Genomic DNA, 17532 nt, shown 5'->3' on the forward strand with positions numbered 1-17532 from the left:
AAAGTAGAAAGATGTAGAAAAAGAGAGAGAGAGAAAGAGAGAGCTTCGTTATGTGAAACAAGCCATGCATGGTATTTATTATTTGTTTTGTTGTGTATTTTTTTAAACCGCTCTTATTATTACAAAGCACGAGGAAGACAACAAGAACAAACAATAGAAAATTACGACCAAACCCAACCACAACATTATTCTGGAGAGGCGCATTCCGTGCCGCCGCCAAATACGGCACCACCAGAGGCAGAGACCATCTAGAAAATCATGATGGTGAAATGGAAGAATAGTCAACTGCTCGAATAATGTTTACAATGTTTGGATTGTAAGCAGCCGCCAAATCACTAAACGCGTTAGCCTGAGCCGACGCACCCAAATGATGCAAACCCTGGAAAAAAAGGAAGCCAGTGTTGGGTAAAGAAAAAAGAACAAAAAATAACGCTAAAAAGCAAGTACCTGTGACTGAGCTGAAGTCAGAGATGCTGACATGGAATAAATATCAGCAGACGGACTGACCATTGATCCCGCCACACCCGGCGAAGCAATCATCCCATACTGAGCAGCTGCTGAAGAAGTATACAAAACAAATTAGAAGACAAGAATTAGCGTAATAATTTTTCGTTTTAATAATTTCAAATTTGAAAACAAAAAAATCTACCATTCATGCCCTGAGCAGCTTTCTTGGCCGCGTACATGTTCGCCTCTTCCTGAGCTTTGGCAATGTTTTTCTTGTATCGAATTCGTTTGTTGCCAAACCAATTCGATACTTGAGATACGGTAATGCCGCATTTGCGGGCCAGCTCTTCTTTCGCTTCTTCGCTTGGATACGGATTGCTCAAGTGAGAGTAGAAATATTCATTCAACACTTCTGTCGCCTGTTTGCTAAAGTTACGTCTTTTCCTCCTGTAAATGAGTAATTGAAATTCAAACAAACAAACAAATCAAGCATATTCACCTTGCGTCCAAAAATCGCGATCTCAAAATCATAACCGCTTCACAGGTACTTTGTTTCAATTGCATCTGGATGGCGGAAAATTTCTTGTGAATAATTTGCACCATGCGTTCAATTTCTTTGGGCGTGATCGGCCGCGTCCGACTCTGCTCACGCAGCAAATTCATCACGTGCGTAGTAAATTCATTGCAAGCCTGTAAAAAAAGAAAAAAAACAACAAACAAATAAACAAAAACTACAAGTTCATTCACTGCACACTTACTTGTTCGTATTTTTCCAGTTCAGCATGATAAACACTACGAATTTGGGCCAACTTGGCCCTGTAGTCGGACTGGTCACTGCCACCGTCCGATGCCACTGGCGTTCCTTTGTCTGGACCAGCAACGCCTTCGGCAATCAACATGTTGTCCAAGCGCATCAACTGGGGGTCAGTTGGCTCTTCTTCGGAAGAATTTCGAATGGAAAGCACTAGCAACAGGCGTAAATTAAATTAAATTAAATTAATTTCAAAATTGTACAACTTCTCACCTGTTTTTTCTTTTATATCACAAAGAACCGAAAATAATGCTGCTTTCATGCGATGGCAGTTCAACTGATGCTTCCTGAATTTCATTTTTATAAATAAAATTGAATATGATGCCGTTGTATAAAAAATTGCAACAACAAAAAACAATATCCACCTTGACTGCGCTTCGTCCAAACTTTGGTCGGTTATGTTCATAATTTGCTGCAGCAAATCGTTGATGTCGGCCGCGGCGATTTGCTGCGGTTGATCGGCCATGCTACCCTGGCAAAGCATCGCGTTGTTAAGCACCAAATGATCCATCAATATAAGTACACGATGTCCGTCCGATGAAAACAACAAATAAACAACAACGAACCGGTCCTAAATGTGCAAACGAACAATACTTCAAAAATGGAAACAAACAGAACAACAACAAATAAATTCTATGCAAATGATGCACATCAGTAATGGGGTGGAAGTCAAAACCGGAATGAAAAGCGAGCAAAGAAATTTTCCGCTCCCCTATACTGCATAATCATCACCGACAGTGCTTATTTCTCTCTCTCTCACACACACACACACATACTCAATGTGACGTTGCCGAGTTTCAAATTGCACGCTTTTATCACCAATGTCATTCGAGCAAAAAGAATCATCAATAAAATGGAAAACAAACAAACAATGACATCGAAGATTACACGCGCAATTTAACACCTATCGTCGAATTGAAATAACTGCAATAAATGGTCGATTTTTAACAGAAGAACACAGAAAGCAAGCAAACAAACAAACAATGATTTACAAAAAGGTTAATAAAAAACAAAATGCTTTTGAACAATGCCAAGCATGCTGTTTTCCAACATGCGCAACTGAGAAGTTATGAAAGAAAAAACCGCTACTACGGCTCAGTTGGCCACGCAAAGCACTAAGACATCAATTATCTTATTGACATTGTATGCAGTTTCAAAAGAATAATTACATCTCGTCAGTCAAAGTGAGCAAAAAATCGAATTTTTTCCATCAGCGACAATAAAATGACAGTGCAAAGCACGTGACGGCAGCCTACTGCCACCTATACATCAAACAGAAACATCAAAGCAAACTGAAAATGATAATTTCATATCAAAATTTAAAATATGAACAAGTATTAATACAACAAGTGTGCAATTGCACGAACAACAAACTACGAACGAATGAAAACGATCAACCAACTAATGATCATTAGACTGTAATTTTTATTAAAAAAAAGCACGTATAATTTTTAGATATGATTACTGTAACTCTTTTGTAAAATGAATATAGTATAACATTAATAACAAATATCAAATATTAATTTTTTTTCTCATATAATTTAGTTTAAATTTTATTTAATCAAATTCATTGTAATTTAAATTATTATTCTGTTTTGTTGGTTGAATAAACTGTTTCAAAACGCTTTTATAATTATTTATACGTAAATTGTTTTACGCCTTTTTAATTGTTTATTTTTAAAATTAATACTTTTTAGTAATTTTATATTATTTAAGTGCAGAATATACCATTAATTTAAAAAATCACTTAGTTTTACATTATTGTTCTTCCCTGCATTTATTGGTCAGATTTGATAAATTGCAAGATGAACGTAGGCTCCGTGTTATTGCTTAAAATATAATATAATTAATTAAAATAAGTTTGAAATGTGGCTAAAATTAATCACCCTTCATTAATAGACGTATTATTTCAATATTCTAAAATGTCGAGAACGAACGTAGAAACGAGAATGTTGAACAACTTACTCGAAATAATAATTTCATTTAAAACATTCGTGAAGAATCAAAAATAAACTTTGAGAAAATACGTTTATTTTAAGAACAAATAATGCATTTATTTTTAACAAAGTTTGCATGGTCATTTTTTATTTTTACCACCATATGAAAAATAGTAATCCCAACATTTTAAATGTTCAATATAAAAACACATATTTAAAAAATGTTACATTTCATGCTTATCTCTAAATATACCCGAAAATTTAAGGACGCTTTCATCAGTGCATATGTTTAAAAACAGGACCTGTGATGACATATCCAAAGTTGACAGGCACATTCCTTTTGCAACGTTGTACAGCTTGTTATCCTAAAAATGTTTGATTAAAAATTACGCATATTTGAAGCTGCATAATTTATTTACTTTCAACTGCCATTGTTGCGCAGCAGATTCATCATCACACTTTTTTAACCGCAGTGTTTTATACGCGTCAAGACAAAGCAATTTCCCCAGTTTTAGTTGCCCATAGGAAGTGTATTGCCACAGAGTTTCGTCATTGTTGTTCGAGCAAGGGAGAAGCCGTAAAGATGGCTGAATGCTTTTCATCAGTTTTTCAAAACCCAAACACAACGCACTTTCTACATGCTTAATCTAAAAATTGCATTTCTCCAAATAGTTGCTAAACAAAAAAACCACCAAAAGCGAATCCCAAATAGCATCTGTTTAGAATATGAAGTTTTCTTTTAAATGAAAAAATGAATTTAATTAAGCGCTGCAGTTTGTAATTATATTTAATATCAATTTGCAATTGAAACATCTAATTACATTAATCGTCATATTTCTTTTCTTTGGTAGAAGCAAACAAAAAAACTGCATACAAAAATTACCTTTAGATATTTAACTTTATAATGGGAAACTGTTGAAAAAAATGGTGATTCTTCAATTGGGTGTGTTTTGTCAATCAACTGCGGATAAATATTTTCCATATACCAACGAAACGGCTTGCAGCCCAAACGTTTACGCAACTCAATACGTTCACTTACATTTCCATATGAATTTCTGAACTCTTGATATTCTGAATTTTCCATAAATTTATCCTGAAATTTAAATAAAGTGCAAAACTTATGAATATCAAAATTATGAAAATTACAATTTAATTTTTATAATGCCCATTACTGTAGGGTTTGAAAAAAATTAGATATACTTCAAATAAAAGTAATAACAGTCAAAATACTCACAAAATATTCATCTAACCAGACTACAGCCGTTCGCACTAGGTTTTTTACTGACGTGTCATAATGATAAGGTGAACCATAAGGACGTCGCTTTCTAAATACATGTCCAACCCTACTGCATGGTACAATTTCAAGGCTTCCGCCGCACATCCAAATCTAACAGCAAAGACAACTTGCACAATCATGCAACAGCTTTGGAAGATTAAAAATAAATAAAAAGTACACGAAATGAAATTTCAATATTTTCTCCTCCCCAAATTTCCATGCCAGCGTCATAATCGCCTAAATGACTAAAATTTGCATTTCACAATTTGATAAATATTAATACAGTAGCAATTATATTTTTTTAATTTACTGAAAATAGTCTTTCATGATTGCAAACAAACCACCGGCCATCGTAGGAGATCTGAAAAAAATGTTTTTTTGTTAAAATAGAAAAAAATATATAAATAATGCTTACTTTAAGGGCTTGATGTAGTTTTCTGGAAATTTAAAGTAAGACCATTTCGGATAATCCCATTTGAATAAAAGACGCCAATCAAGTCCACCCGTACACAAAGGAGATTCAACATATTTGAACGTATCTGCATCAATAATATCAATCACTGGGCAGGCGACTCTAAAATAAAAAACACAACTACATCCTGTACTTTTTTTTCCTTAGTAGAAGAAGATAAAACGTTCACATGGTAGAATTATGATGTAGCCGAGTTAAAAGCGGCTCAAGCCATTGTTCATTCACTTCACAATGACTGTCCAAAAACACCAACGCCTATTTCACCTGCATGAATAAAAAAACACGAAAAAAACAAAAGATCATAAGAATCAGCTCATACTTTTCCTGACGAACGCAAAGAAGCAAAAATCCGAGCACGAATCAAACCTTCACGCTTGGAGGTGCGAAGCACTTTGACCATCTGGGGCCAATGTCTGAACTTGTATTCTTCTAATTTCACCATTCCATCTCCTGAACAAAAAGGAAATATTATTTCAAATATAAAAAACAATTATTTTGAAAAATTAATTTTCATAACTTGCCCAAATCGCTGAAATCGTCAACAAGTAAAATTTCATGCAACAAATTGAGCGGCGTTCGGGACAAAATACTGTTCACTAATCGAATTAGAACAGAATTTGCTTCATTGTAAAAGCAAATAATAATTGATGCTTTTGGAAGATCAGACGGAAATGTTTGAGAATGACAACTGAAATCGAAATTAATATTCAAAAAAATCTTTACAAAAATAAAGTAACAAGAACAGATTTTTTTATGGCAAAGTATTCAAACAAATATGATTAAACAACATACAGCTGATGGCGTGTATCTGGAAGAGTTCTGTGATATCCTAAACGATCGCTCACCAGAACATTAAAGCTATACCGGCTATAGCCAAAATCACGCAGATTCTTATCATCGAGTGAATCAATTTTTCCAATTAATGAATAATCGATTTCTCTGCTTTCATCACTGTTTCTAAAAAGTGAGAAACAAATTAAAAATAAAAAAATTTTTTTCAATGCACAACAACAAAAAATGAAAGCAAATGAAGTGAACAAACGAACCGAAAAGAATCACGCAATTGAAAATACGTTTCACCCACTTGTGGCGATGAAACGAATTTCAATTTTTCATTTTCATCCATTTTTTCACTTTTTGATAAAGTATCCATCCAAGTTAAAAATTTATGGTGCCTAAAAAATACTGATTTCAAAATTGAACGATAATAATTGCAATTGTTGTGTGATATTTGTAACTAATAACTTTAATGTCACTTTTTTACAGTAACAAATTTCAATTATCCGCCAGTTGATTATGTTGTGAACATGCACCAAACGTCTACAATTGAAAGTTGTCGAATGAAAATGAAGCAAAGAACTGCTTCTCTTATAAATATCGTACTTTCTGTGTGGTGGAGTAGAAATTTTGAAATTCAAGTACAGAATTTGCATATTTCCACTAAAGACATTTCAACGTGAAAAATGATTCTTTCAAAAATTTTGTTTAACATTTATTTCTTCTATTTTGATATGCTTAAAGTAACCGTTAAACAGAAAAAATACAAATACCTTATAATAAATAGCCAAAGGAGTAGCAAACAAAAAATGATGAGCAAAAGTGAACGTCGTCTTCTTGCTGTTAAATGAAACAGCTTGGTGATGAACTGTCTGCAGGCCGAGATTTTCATATTTTCAAATATTCAAAAACAGAAACCTGTCAATTTTAACCAAATTATTTATAAATAAAAAATATCAAGTGGAAAATTCATTTTTATATTAAAAGAAAAATTCAAATCAACGTGAAGAACTATTCTTCTTCTTCTTTTAGTTATTGTCACCTTGCGTAAGAAAAAGCAGAAATATGATAACCAGTTTCACCAATTTTCATTCAAGCTTTCACTGTTTACTTCAACAAAGTAAATGCGAATTCAGCATGTTTAATTATACTGTAGAAAAATGATAAAATTATACATCATATTTTTGAAAAAAGTTTATCAATTTATTAACAAATGCCCATGCAAAAGCAACAAATATATACACAAAATTAGGTCAAGTTTGAAGAGCGACAAATTTTAGACAACAAGCAGAATTGTTTGCAGACATTTCGTTATTGAAAGAATTTTATAATTTCCGTACAGAAACGCCGTTAACTGATGAAATCATCTGTTGAGAATTATTTTAAAGAATGCAAATGAATAAAATATGCAACGTGCATTTTATATTTAACAAATCAGTTTGTAAATAATTGATTTGATAAATGTATGCATTTTCGATGTTAAATTTAATAAAGAACTTATGGAAATTATTTCGGAAAAATGTAAATTATGTAAATTAGTTTTATAAAATGTATTGATTGTGTACATACATACACACACACACACATATATATATATATTTGTATATATTAAATTTAAAATAACGTTGATCATGAACAAAATTGAATAAAATTTAAAAGAAGAATAAATTGTATAAATAACAAATAAGTTTGAAAAAACCGGTTTCAATAGAAACAATTGCTTTTTTTAAAATATTTAGCTGTTGAATATGTGAATTAAAATTTTTTCACAAATTTAAAGTGGCTTTAAAGTACTTTAAACTTTTCTCAGTTTGAAATACTGCAAATTTACACACAGAACAAGAAACAGTTACTGGCTGTGCTTGGTGAAATATACACTCCCCATAAAAGTATGATTAAAAAATTATCAAATAATTCTTATTAAAATTAATTATATATATACTTTCTTTCTTTCAGTTTTTCAAAGCAAATGGGCAAGAGCTTTAAATCAGTATCTAATTTGTTTGTTAAACTGATTACATCTTGTTGCAAGAGTGGAAAAGAAGCAGATTCTGGGACGCCACAACTTTCGCCACCTGTTGAACCCCCTGATGAATTGAAAGAAGGTATGCAAGTTGTTCATTGTTATTATAATTTGATTTATTAATTGCTGAGAGAAATTAATAATTGCATTGTTTCAGAAATGAAGAAAATGGCAGGAGACATTAAGCACGGCATTTTGATTGATCCAAAAAATCCAGATTATGTAACTTTCAAAGTACCTTCTGAGATTTTCGATTATGAGGAGAATAAATTTGAAGAAAGACTTGAGAAAATGAATAAGAAAAAAGCAAAAGACAAGCAACAGATTGAAATAAAAGACGAGAAAAAGAGTGAAGATGAAAAAGAAGATAAAAAGCAAGATCAGAAAATGTAAGGCTTGATTTATTAAAAATTTGTAATATATTAATTAATTTTTTTGCAAGTAACACGATAAATAAGCATTTTTTTCCAATTTATTCCTGTGTGCACTGTAATAATTTTTTATTTCTGTATCATTTAAGGATTGTCTTATAATTTTGTCTTGTTCTTTCTATTTAAATGTATTTTCTAGATATTACCATGTATAATGTAATTATACTGTTTTCTTTTTTTAATTTTAGAACTGATGAAAGTGGCCCTAAATGAAACGAAAATTTTATACTCGATATCTATTTTTTAATTATAAATACAAATTGATATTTTAAATGTTCAAATGTGAAAATTTTCTACAATACTGTAAAAATTGTTTGTTGTTAAATTTTGTTATTTAACGAATGAAATGTTTTTTACAATAATAAATGTTTATAATTATGCAGCAGCTCAACAAGTGACAGTTTTTCATTTTCAGAGGAAATTTTTAAATGCTTCATTTTTGAAGCAATATTTCATTGTGTGATGTATTGCGATGTCATGCTATCAAAAATATATACAAAAAGAGTGCGCAGGAACATATTACAGTAGGTACAGTAGTTTCACGTGACCAGTGTGCGTGCGTAGATTTGTTTCCCCTTTTCTCTCAGTGTGCATCGTCTATATGTGTGTGCGTTGTCTGTGTGTGTGTAATCTCGTGTGCGTTATACATTAGCTTGGTATTGTGTTGTCATTACAAGTAAAGTCTCTGCATATATTAATCAGTTCACAACATTTGGCGACGAGGATGGGATTCATTAAAGAGGTACGTTATGATTCGTGTGATTACTGATTAACATGTTGGGCCACATCGAAGAGTTTGATATCTCTAAGCCAAAAGAATGGACGGTGTTGGGATGGTGCGCTTGGACGATAAAACGGTAGCAGTTTAATGGATCGACCAGCACAAGCGAGCGAGAATAGAACACAGCGTGGGACTAAAACGAAAAAACTAAACACAGTACAGTATACGGGGGTACGGTATGTTGATAATTAGGTATATGGTGATGACGTCGTGATTTCCAACATCCCCACTTCACGCCGCCATCCCAATTAGCTTCACACAAGCAGCCGGACTACTCGGCGTCATGGCCTTTGTGAACATGTCGGCTGCATTGTCTGCACTTGGTATTTGCCGCATTTCTGTTTCGCTTTCTTGTATTTTTTCTTTGATGAAATGGCGCCTTATGTCGATGTTTCTTGTTCTTGCTGACGATGACTGATCGATGCTGATGCTAACGGCTCCACTATTGTCGCATGGCAGTGTAGGCTTGCTGGTTTCTTTTTCCAATTCAGATTGCAGTGAGCGTAGCCATGCGCTTTCTTGTGCAGCCTGGCTTAAGGCCATGTATTCAGCTTCTGTTGTTGATAACGCTACCGTCCGCTGTTTTTTGATGACCATGCAATCGCTGCACCGGAGTGGCACACAACGCATCTAGAGATGGATCGACGATCATCTCTGTCATTGCCCCAGTCGGCATCGAAATACACGGTGAGTGCGTTCTCAGTCCGCTTGTACACTAACTTCGCAGCTTTTGTGTACTTCAAGTATCGGAAGATGCGCTTAACGGCAGTCCAATGTGCCTTTCCAGGATTATCACAAAAACGACTGACAATCCCCACTGCGTGGCAAATGTCTGGCCGACAACTTTGACTTAAATAAACCAGGCAGCCGACGGCTTCTCTGTACGGTACGGTGTTCATCTGCTTTATTTCTTCATCACTCCTCGGCATCATCGCTTTCGATAAAACCTGGTTAGGGTCCAACGGTGTTTTCACCCCTTTGCAGTCGGACATTCTGAACCGGTGCAGCATTTCCTCAATGTACTGCTCCTGGTCAATCGACAGCGTGCCATTTTCAACATCTTGCACGATTCTGATTCCTAGGCACCAATGGGCTTTGCCAAGATCTTTCATTTTGAAGCGCTCACACAACGCCATCTTCAATTCATTTTTTGATGACTCGTTGTTTGAAAGAATGAGTAGATCGTCTACGTATACACCGACGGCGAGGAAAGTTTTATTTTTCCAAAGAAAATAGATGCAGGGCTCGTTCTTCAGCCTGTTGAGCCCGAAACTCCGAAGAGTCTCGTCCAACATTCCGTACCATGCACGACTCGCCTGTTTCAGGCCGTAGATAGATTTTCTTAAACGGCAGTATTTGTTGTTTCCATCACCAACACCACTCGGCAGTTCCATATATATTTCTTCATTCAGGCTCGGATTCAGGAACGCGGTCACAACGTCCATTTGATCTACTTCCAAATTATACTTCGCTGCCAATGACAAAAGATACCGGAGCGAAGAATAACCCAATGTTGGAGCGAATGTGTCTTCAAAATCAATTCCTTGCAATTGTGAGTATCCTTTGGCCACAAGTCGCGCTTTTCGTTTTCCAATTGTCCCATCTTCTTTATACTTTGTCTTGAAGACCCATTTACTTTTAATGGCCTTCTTGTGTGGAGGCAAAACGGCAGGTTCCCATGATTGATTTTCGCGGTGGGATGCCAATTCTTCATTGATGGCCTTGAGCCACTCTTTGGCATCCGGACGATTCACTGCCTCTTCATAGCTGATGGGATCGCTATGCTCGCGCACTTGCGCCTGAAACAGAAGAAAATCTGAGTTGAATATGTTTCGATTAGGGAAATGGTTTCGTAGCGGTCTTCTGAGTTCTTCTGGCGACGTCTTCGCTGACGGCTGTGGATTTTGTCCAATGGACTTATCACTGTCGGTGTCTACTTTGAGTGGAGCAGATGGATTTGGATCCATCTCAGTAGAACCACTATCTTGAGAAGTCCACACAATCACTGCTTCTTCGCCAACGTCTGGACTCATAAGGGAATTTGTCGACCCTTCCTTTGACGCCTGGGTGCCAGGGAACTGTGATTCCAAGAATTTCACGTCTCTGGTGACATACATCTTCTTCGTTTTACGGTCCACAGTACGATATCCTTTGCTGGTTTCGCAGTATCCAACGAAGATCCGTTCTTCGGATTTCAGATCCCACTTCTTTCGTTGTCCTGAGGGAACGTGCACCATTGCCAAACAGCCAAAGACTTTCAAGTGCGCCAAGTTTGGCTTACGTCCAGACCAAGCTTCTTCTGGAGTTACCTTTCGCAGAGCCTTTGTGGGGCATCTGTTTCGTAGGTAGTTGGCTGTGCCCACAGCCTCTGCCCACAAATCTGGACTCAAGTTGGCATCTATTAGCATCGTTCTGGCCTTTTCCACAAGCGTTCGGTTCATCCTTTCTGCGACGCCATTTTGTTGGGGCGTTTCAGGAATCGTACGTTCGTGACGAATGCCTTTTCTCACCAGAAATTCCGCGAACATGTTGTTCACGTATTCACGCCCATTATCGGTTCGCAGGCACTTCACTCTTTTTGAAGTTTGCCTTTCCACCATTGCGATGAAGTCTTTGAACTTCGACAGGACTTCGTTCTTGTGCTTCAGAAAGTACACAAACGATTTCCGTGAGAAATCATCGATAAATGAAAGAAAGTATCGAGCACCACCAACTGACGCTACTTGCATGGGCCCACATATGTCCGAGTGTACCAGTTCAAGAACTTCTTTTGATCTCTTAGTGGCCGATTTAGGAAAGGGCAAACGACACTGTTTTCCTTTCAAGCAAGTGACACAATCCGTTTTTGTGATTGCATCAGATGGAATGCCAGTTGCTTGCCCATCTTGCAAGAGCTTCATTGATCCACGACTTAAATGCCCTAGTTGACGGTGCCACAGATCTGGGACATCATGCACTGTCATAGCCCACTGGTCACACCGATTTAGCCGATATAGTCCATTATACTGAGTTGCAGTACCGAGAATATGTTGTCTCGGAACTTCAATAGCTAAGTCCACTATTCGGCAACCATTTTCGTCGAAGATCAACGTCTTCTTCTGTGCGGCTATTCGACTTACAGACAGGAGATTCAGTGCCAGTTCCGGAGCATGTCGAACGTCGTGGGCCACCATCGTCTTCTCAGTAGCGAGGGGAATTTTCACAACGCCGATTCCCTTAGTCGTTATATTTGTTCCATTGGCAATGGCCACTGTGTGAGTAGTGCGACTGTTGTACTCTTCCATCCAATCGTCGCCATGAAGTCAGATGCGTTGTGGCGCCGGAATCTAAGAATCAATCCTTGTCGCCATCAGTTGCATTTTGAATTAGGAGACAGCTTGCAGCAAAATCTGTGTTTGCTGCTAAGTGCTTGTCCGATTTCTTCTGATTTCTCACAGGCCGGCGATCGCTTATCACAAAGGGACAAAATTGGACAGTGAAATTGAAAACTTGGTAAAAACATGTGAACTGTGCCAACAGTCTAGAGCTTCGCCACCGCACGCGCCTGTACACAAGTGGGAATCTCCAAGAATTCCGTGGTCTCGCATACACCTGATCTAGTAGGCCCCATTTGCGGCAAGAACTTCTTAATCGTTGTGGACGCCTTCTCCAAATGGCTTGAAGTCAGTGCCCTGAAAAACACGACATCTGAATCGGTGATATCATGCTTGAGACAAATTTTTAGCATCCATGGACTGCTTGACATGACATTATCGTCTCAGATAATGGTGCACAGTTCACTTCACACGTTTTTCAGGAATACTTAAATAAAGTGTGGTATCAAACACATCACGTCCGCCCCTTTTTACCCTTCTTCTAATGGTCAAGCTGAAACCACAGGATACGTACCCTTCGAAATGATGTTTGGGCGCCCTCCGCGACTCCCAGTGGATGCAGCGTTCAACACGAACTTGGGGAACGCAACGACCACCAGCAAGTACGTCGAAGAGTTGGCAGCCCACTTCCGAAACGCGTTTGCGCTTGCCCGAAAACACTGCTGCGCAACAGATGCGACATAGGTATTATTATGATCGGAAGACAGGAAATCCATATTACGAGACCCATGAAGCAGTCTACTTGTACTGCCCTGCCAGCAAAAGCAAATCAAGCAGGAAATTCACGACACCGTGGACAGGGCCGTTCGAGATTGTCAAACAAGTCTCCGGGTTAAATTATCGCATCCGGAGTATCAGCAACCCAAGACGAACCTTGCTAGTGCATGTCAGTCGCTTAAAGCCATGTAAATTGACATCTGGACAGCTGTGCAGCCTGTGACAAAAGGACAACGAAGATAAGAAACAAGTTCGACGTGATCACCAATCCAAGACCAAGCCCAGAATATATCGCCCACGACTGGTGTGAACTGAAGAAGACCATGGACGTGACGGCACGTCAACAAGCAATGGTAGCTCAGAGGCCGCAGCGAGAATCGAACCCTGTGAGTCCAGCACGTCAAGCTATATGACTTGCCACCGTGCTACTTGCTGCCCCGGAAACCAGCGACCGTTGTGAGTCCGACAGGCTCACTGTCCTACCAAGTACAAACAGAAGACGGTCAACTGTGGCGCAGACACATAGACCAGTTAAGAAAACGCTATGTAACTGCTGAGGAAAATCACAGTGCAGAAAAGATCGAATCACAGAAAAAAAAAGCTAGAAGAGAAACAGTAACAACTGAAACTACACCTGAGGAAAATGCAGCAGTTGTCACAACACCAAGAGAAGAAAGTGAGGCAGCGTCACAATCACCTGATGCTGCAAGTGTTGGACAACAACGATCGTCTACGCGAGAAAGAAGACCGCCACAACGGCTCAAGGACAACGAATGTTAAGGGGAAAGGGATGTAATGAATTGCGATGTCATGCTATCAAAAATATATACAAAAAGAGTACTCAAGAACATATTACAGTAGGTGCAGTAGTTTTCCACGTCACCAGTGTGCGTGCGCAGGTTGGTTCCGGCGTTCTCTCATTGTGCATTGCCTCTCTGTATGTGCATTGTCTGTGTGTGTGATCTCATGTGCGTTATACATTAGCTTGGTATTGTGTTGTCATTACAAGTAAAGTTTCTGCATATATTAATCAGTTCACATTCACAACATTGTAAGCATTAGATAAAACAATATTTATTATTACGAAGAGATGTAATCAACTTAGAAAAAAAGACAACGAGTAAATATATGTGAAATAACAATATCGCAAATAAATTATGCAGATATAGCTTCACACATGTGCAATTTTAGAAAAAACAAACTCAACGAATGAAAAAGTGTTTATTTTATATAAAGAATATTGAAAAAGATTGCAAAGTAGAATTTTTTTATTTTCATCATAGTAATCTAAAAATTTTATTTTTATTTTCAAAGATTTACATTTAATTGCAATATCTTTATTTTTCATGAGTAGTATTCTCTAAAAAAAATTCGCTAAAGAAATGTATTCTCTAAAGAAAATTCCCTTTCCTTCACATTCACTCTAAATGTTTAACAGTATCTATGCAACTGTCTAATTAGTAATTCAAATATAAGTATAATATTGTACATCTTGAACTATCGTGATCAGTATAATTTTCATCGATTATTAACAAAGTTTCTGTTGGAAACTGAAGGTGCATCAGTTCTTGACCATCGGAATGGTGGGGAGTACGGTAGGTGGTGTACGGTGAGAGAGTGACGAGGAAGCGTGAAGAAGCTGCGGTTTTGTCAGCAATCTCCGTACTGTGCTGTGTGATTGTCATTGGTTTTGTGTGGTGCTCAATCGGTTTTCATTTGTGTCCATTGATAAGTGCTTCGTTGAATAAAACCGGTGTCCGCTGTTTTGTCTTACTTTGCTACACGTTCGTAAACGAACGTGGGTCGTATTGCGGTCAGATCATCATAATTGACTTGATCTGCCGCCATAGTAAAAATCTACAGTCCACTGACTCGTTGGCTACACGACTCTGTCCCCAACATTCTGGTCATCCGAGCCGGATACATCGAAGGCGAGCGACCTTAGGATACTGCAGCGGTAATGGCAAGCCTGAGTGTTGGCTCTAATGCGGTCGAACGGGACTGATCAACCCGTACGACTGGATGACCAGGGAGATGCAGCGTCATGATCAGGACCTGAAGTGGTGACGGCCGCGACTTCTGTCCATGAACTTACCGCACGATTGCCAAGGTATGATCTGCCTAAGTACAGTGGAGACTTCGCTGAGTTTCGTGCGTTTTGGGACCAATTCGACTATCGCGTGCATCAGCGAAAAGACTTGTGCAACGCAGCGAAGCTGACCTACCTCCGTGGCTGCTTAACTGGTAGAGTAGCGGAAGTAATTAGTAGCCTGTCCAGCAGCAATGCTGATTATGAGGTGGCACTGAAGCGCCTGCGCGAGGTGATTAGGTATCAAATCAAGAAGCTCCTGCAAGCGCCTCCAAAGGACGTGAGTCTGCGCACGCATTACGACTTCCTGAGACGAACAGTCGACGCGTTGACTGCCCTGGGCAAGGATCCGAGGGAAGGTGGTCTCCGAGAAGGTGAGCTGTCCTCAGCTGAGATCACGATTGCTATCAGTCGTGATTGCCTTCCGACACCGGTCAGGATCAAGTAGGATGAGAGAACGAAGGCGAATGAGACGATGGCCGCTGACTTGTCAGAATATCTCTAATTCATGGGAGAACAGGCTCAGCTCCTGGAAGAGTCGCGGTCGGATCGACGAGAACCCGCCAAGCCCACTAAGCCCGAAGCCAAACGCTGAAGCAGCCCTTTCAGACGAAGACTCGACGGTGCAAAGTTTCTCCACACTACCGTTGCGGATCAGCTTGCCGTGTGCGGAGAATCACTACGAGCTGCAGAAATTTCAGAGTTGGGACGACCAATGCCTGATGAGAAGATGAAGACAGCACAATAGTTTGGTCAGTGTTTCTACTGCCAGAAGTATGGGCATATCAAAAGGAATTGCCGGGATCGGATGGGTCACCTTGCCGCGTCTGGCAGGTCGACATCCGGGGTGTGCAACTCTGACATCTCTGGACAGCAGACAGGAACGAAGAGTAAAACCGTGGAACCAAGGAAGGCTCAGGTGAACATCGCCACCATTGAACGTGGCTGAAGTCGTTTCCAGATAATCAAGGCCGTGGCTCACGGTTCCCAAACGCTTGCTCAACTGCTTGTTCGACACCGGAGCTGAGCGGTCTCTGTTGCGCCAAGACATCGCCGACGAGTTCAAGTTGGCAGGCGAAACTCACCTGATTTCCTTTTGTGGTCTTGGTGGCTCGAGAATCAGCTGCCAAGCGTTGAGATTAATTCGATTCTGACTCAGCTCAGTCAGCGGAGAGCGCGCCGAGGAAAGGTACGAACCGGAAGCAATGACAGTCCTGATGCTTTGCGAGTATCTTTGGCAGACACAAGTGTCACCAAAGGATTGGCCTCATCTTCAGAACCTGAACCTGACGAAGGAAGTCAGAGAGTTGACACCAGTCCACGTCATCATCCGATTGGACAGTTATTTCCGCTTTCTTGGAATGCAGTAAACCAACTACTGGGTTGATTGAACATTCAAGTTGCATTTCTTGTATTAGGATGGTTCAACATTCCAGGTGAAAAAGGATCTGTTTGTCTGAATTACCAAACAAAACAGAAAGTTAAGAAAAATTTTTCAGATATAGTTCCTTCCATTAGGGATGTTCCCATTATCTTCCCTTAGCACTGCATGTGCTCTTCTAAAATATGATCATTGCTAATTATCCTCGTCATTCCTACTATTTTGTTCTTTTTTATGGCTGATGTCTCTGAGTTGCATCTTGTACAAAATCGTTGCGGTGGTATGTCCCTTGTTCATGAAGGCAGGGCATACAGATTAAAACGTGCCGGCAAACAGAAATATTGGAGGTGCTCAAAAGTATGTGCTAAATGTACAGTGTGTGTCCTTCGTTACTAAGGGGTAGTGTATTTTGGTATAGGACAAAAAAGGCTGCGGTGGTGCTATATGGACAAACCTTGATGTGACATCGATGATGAAGCAGAATGATCACATCGAAAGTTGCCCGGTGGATGAGCATTTGGCCTACAAAATGGAAAAAAAGGTGATTTTGAAAAAGCGGAGTGCGGAAGAAACGAAACGGAGCCATTTATGATGAAGAAGCTTCCGCCGCATCTGCCCACTTATCCACATCTGGCCATTTTCCCCTTTTCAAACGGGCAAAGTCCACGATATACAGCCACCAGGCAAAGCGATACCAAAAACTGCCCAAACATCGTCGGGACTTGCAAATCCCTGACGCATTCAGGACAACAAAGGCCGGTGATGAATTTTTGTTGTGGCAGAGTGTATCAAGGCATGTACTGGTATTTGGTACGGGTTCCAACATTAGACTGCTGGCAGNCCAGGGCGAACCTGGTGCATTGGATGGTACATTCAAGGGTTGTACCTCAAATGATATCAATAGCTTTTTTATTTATCCATGTCATTTGTGGCGAGTAAGCTGGTGCCCAGTAGTGTGTTGCTATGTACGGGTAAAGATATTGACAAATAAGAGTTCATTTTTTCNNNCTTTNNTA

At 38.8% G+C, this 17532-nt stretch overlaps 6 protein-coding genes across 6 annotated transcripts in view; 2 read left to right on the forward strand and 4 right to left on the reverse strand.

Moving 5' to 3' along the window:
* Nucleotides 1-5: 5 nt before the first annotated feature.
* Tsp_00508 (Pre-B-cell leukemia transcription factor 1) lies at nt 6-1831 on the reverse strand. Its single transcript, XM_003376284.1, has 8 exons — nt 1624-1831; nt 1472-1545; nt 1206-1411; nt 947-1137; nt 650-894; nt 448-557; nt 305-379; nt 6-248 (listed from the first exon to the last, which is right to left on the reverse strand). Exons 1-8 carry the CDS (start codon nt 1767-1769, stop codon nt 186-188), a joined length of 1110 nt encoding a protein of 369 aa, XP_003376332.1. The 5' UTR covers nt 1770-1831; the 3' UTR covers nt 6-185.
* A 1185-nt stretch (nt 1832-3016) lies between these two features.
* Tsp_00507 (polypeptide N-acetylgalactosaminyltransferase 11) lies at nt 3017-4576 on the reverse strand. The gene is made up of 5 exons (XM_003376285.1): nt 4478-4576; nt 4079-4288; nt 3615-3842; nt 3449-3560; nt 3017-3087 (listed from the first exon to the last, which is right to left on the reverse strand). Exons 1-5 carry the CDS (start codon nt 4574-4576, stop codon nt 3017-3019), a joined length of 720 nt encoding a protein of 239 aa, XP_003376333.1.
* Nucleotides 4577-4628: 52 nt separating this feature from the next.
* Nucleotides 4629-6612, reverse strand: Tsp_00506 (polypeptide N-acetylgalactosaminyltransferase 35A). The gene is made up of 9 exons (XM_003376286.1): nt 6494-6612; nt 6017-6118; nt 5736-5900; nt 5461-5631; nt 5263-5356; nt 5113-5198; nt 4887-5045; nt 4782-4832; nt 4629-4716 (listed from the first exon to the last, which is right to left on the reverse strand). The coding sequence occupies exons 1-9, from the start codon at nt 6610-6612 to the stop codon at nt 4629-4631; spliced, it is 1035 nt and encodes a 344-aa protein (XP_003376334.1).
* A 1077-nt stretch (nt 6613-7689) lies between these two features.
* Tsp_00505 (conserved hypothetical protein) lies at nt 7690-8387 on the forward strand. The gene is made up of 3 exons (XM_003376287.1): nt 7690-7825; nt 7901-8132; nt 8363-8387. The coding sequence occupies exons 1-3, from the start codon at nt 7690-7692 to the stop codon at nt 8385-8387; spliced, it is 393 nt and encodes a 130-aa protein (XP_003376335.1).
* A 799-nt stretch (nt 8388-9186) lies between these two features.
* On the reverse strand, nt 9187-12239 carry Tsp_00504 (retrovirus-related Pol polyprotein from transposon TNT 1-94). Its single transcript, XM_003376288.1, has 2 exons — nt 9529-12239; nt 9187-9487 (listed from the first exon to the last, which is right to left on the reverse strand). The coding sequence occupies exons 1-2, from the start codon at nt 12237-12239 to the stop codon at nt 9187-9189; spliced, it is 3012 nt and encodes a 1003-aa protein (XP_003376336.1).
* Nucleotides 12240-13369: 1130 nt separating this feature from the next.
* Nucleotides 13370-17532, forward strand: part of Tsp_00503 (conserved hypothetical protein) — a 4688-nt gene continuing 525 nt past the window's right edge. Inside the window, exons 1-7 of the mRNA XM_003376289.1 lie at nt 13370-13432; nt 13638-13821; nt 13905-13983; nt 15178-15579; nt 15908-16054; nt 16295-16501; nt 17193-17451. Of these exons, the coding sequence (XP_003376337.1) occupies nt 13370-13432; nt 13638-13821; nt 13905-13983; nt 15178-15579; nt 15908-16054; nt 16295-16501; nt 17193-17451 (1341 nt within the window). The remainder of the gene's footprint in view (nt 13433-13637; nt 13822-13904; nt 13984-15177; nt 15580-15907; nt 16055-16294; nt 16502-17192; nt 17452-17532) is intronic.

This window comes from Trichinella spiralis (assembly GCF_000181795.1).
Source record: "Trichinella spiralis strain ISS 195 chromosome Unknown Scfld4, whole genome shotgun sequence".
NCBI classification, from domain to species: domain Eukaryota; kingdom Metazoa; phylum Nematoda; class Enoplea; order Trichinellida; family Trichinellidae; genus Trichinella; species Trichinella spiralis.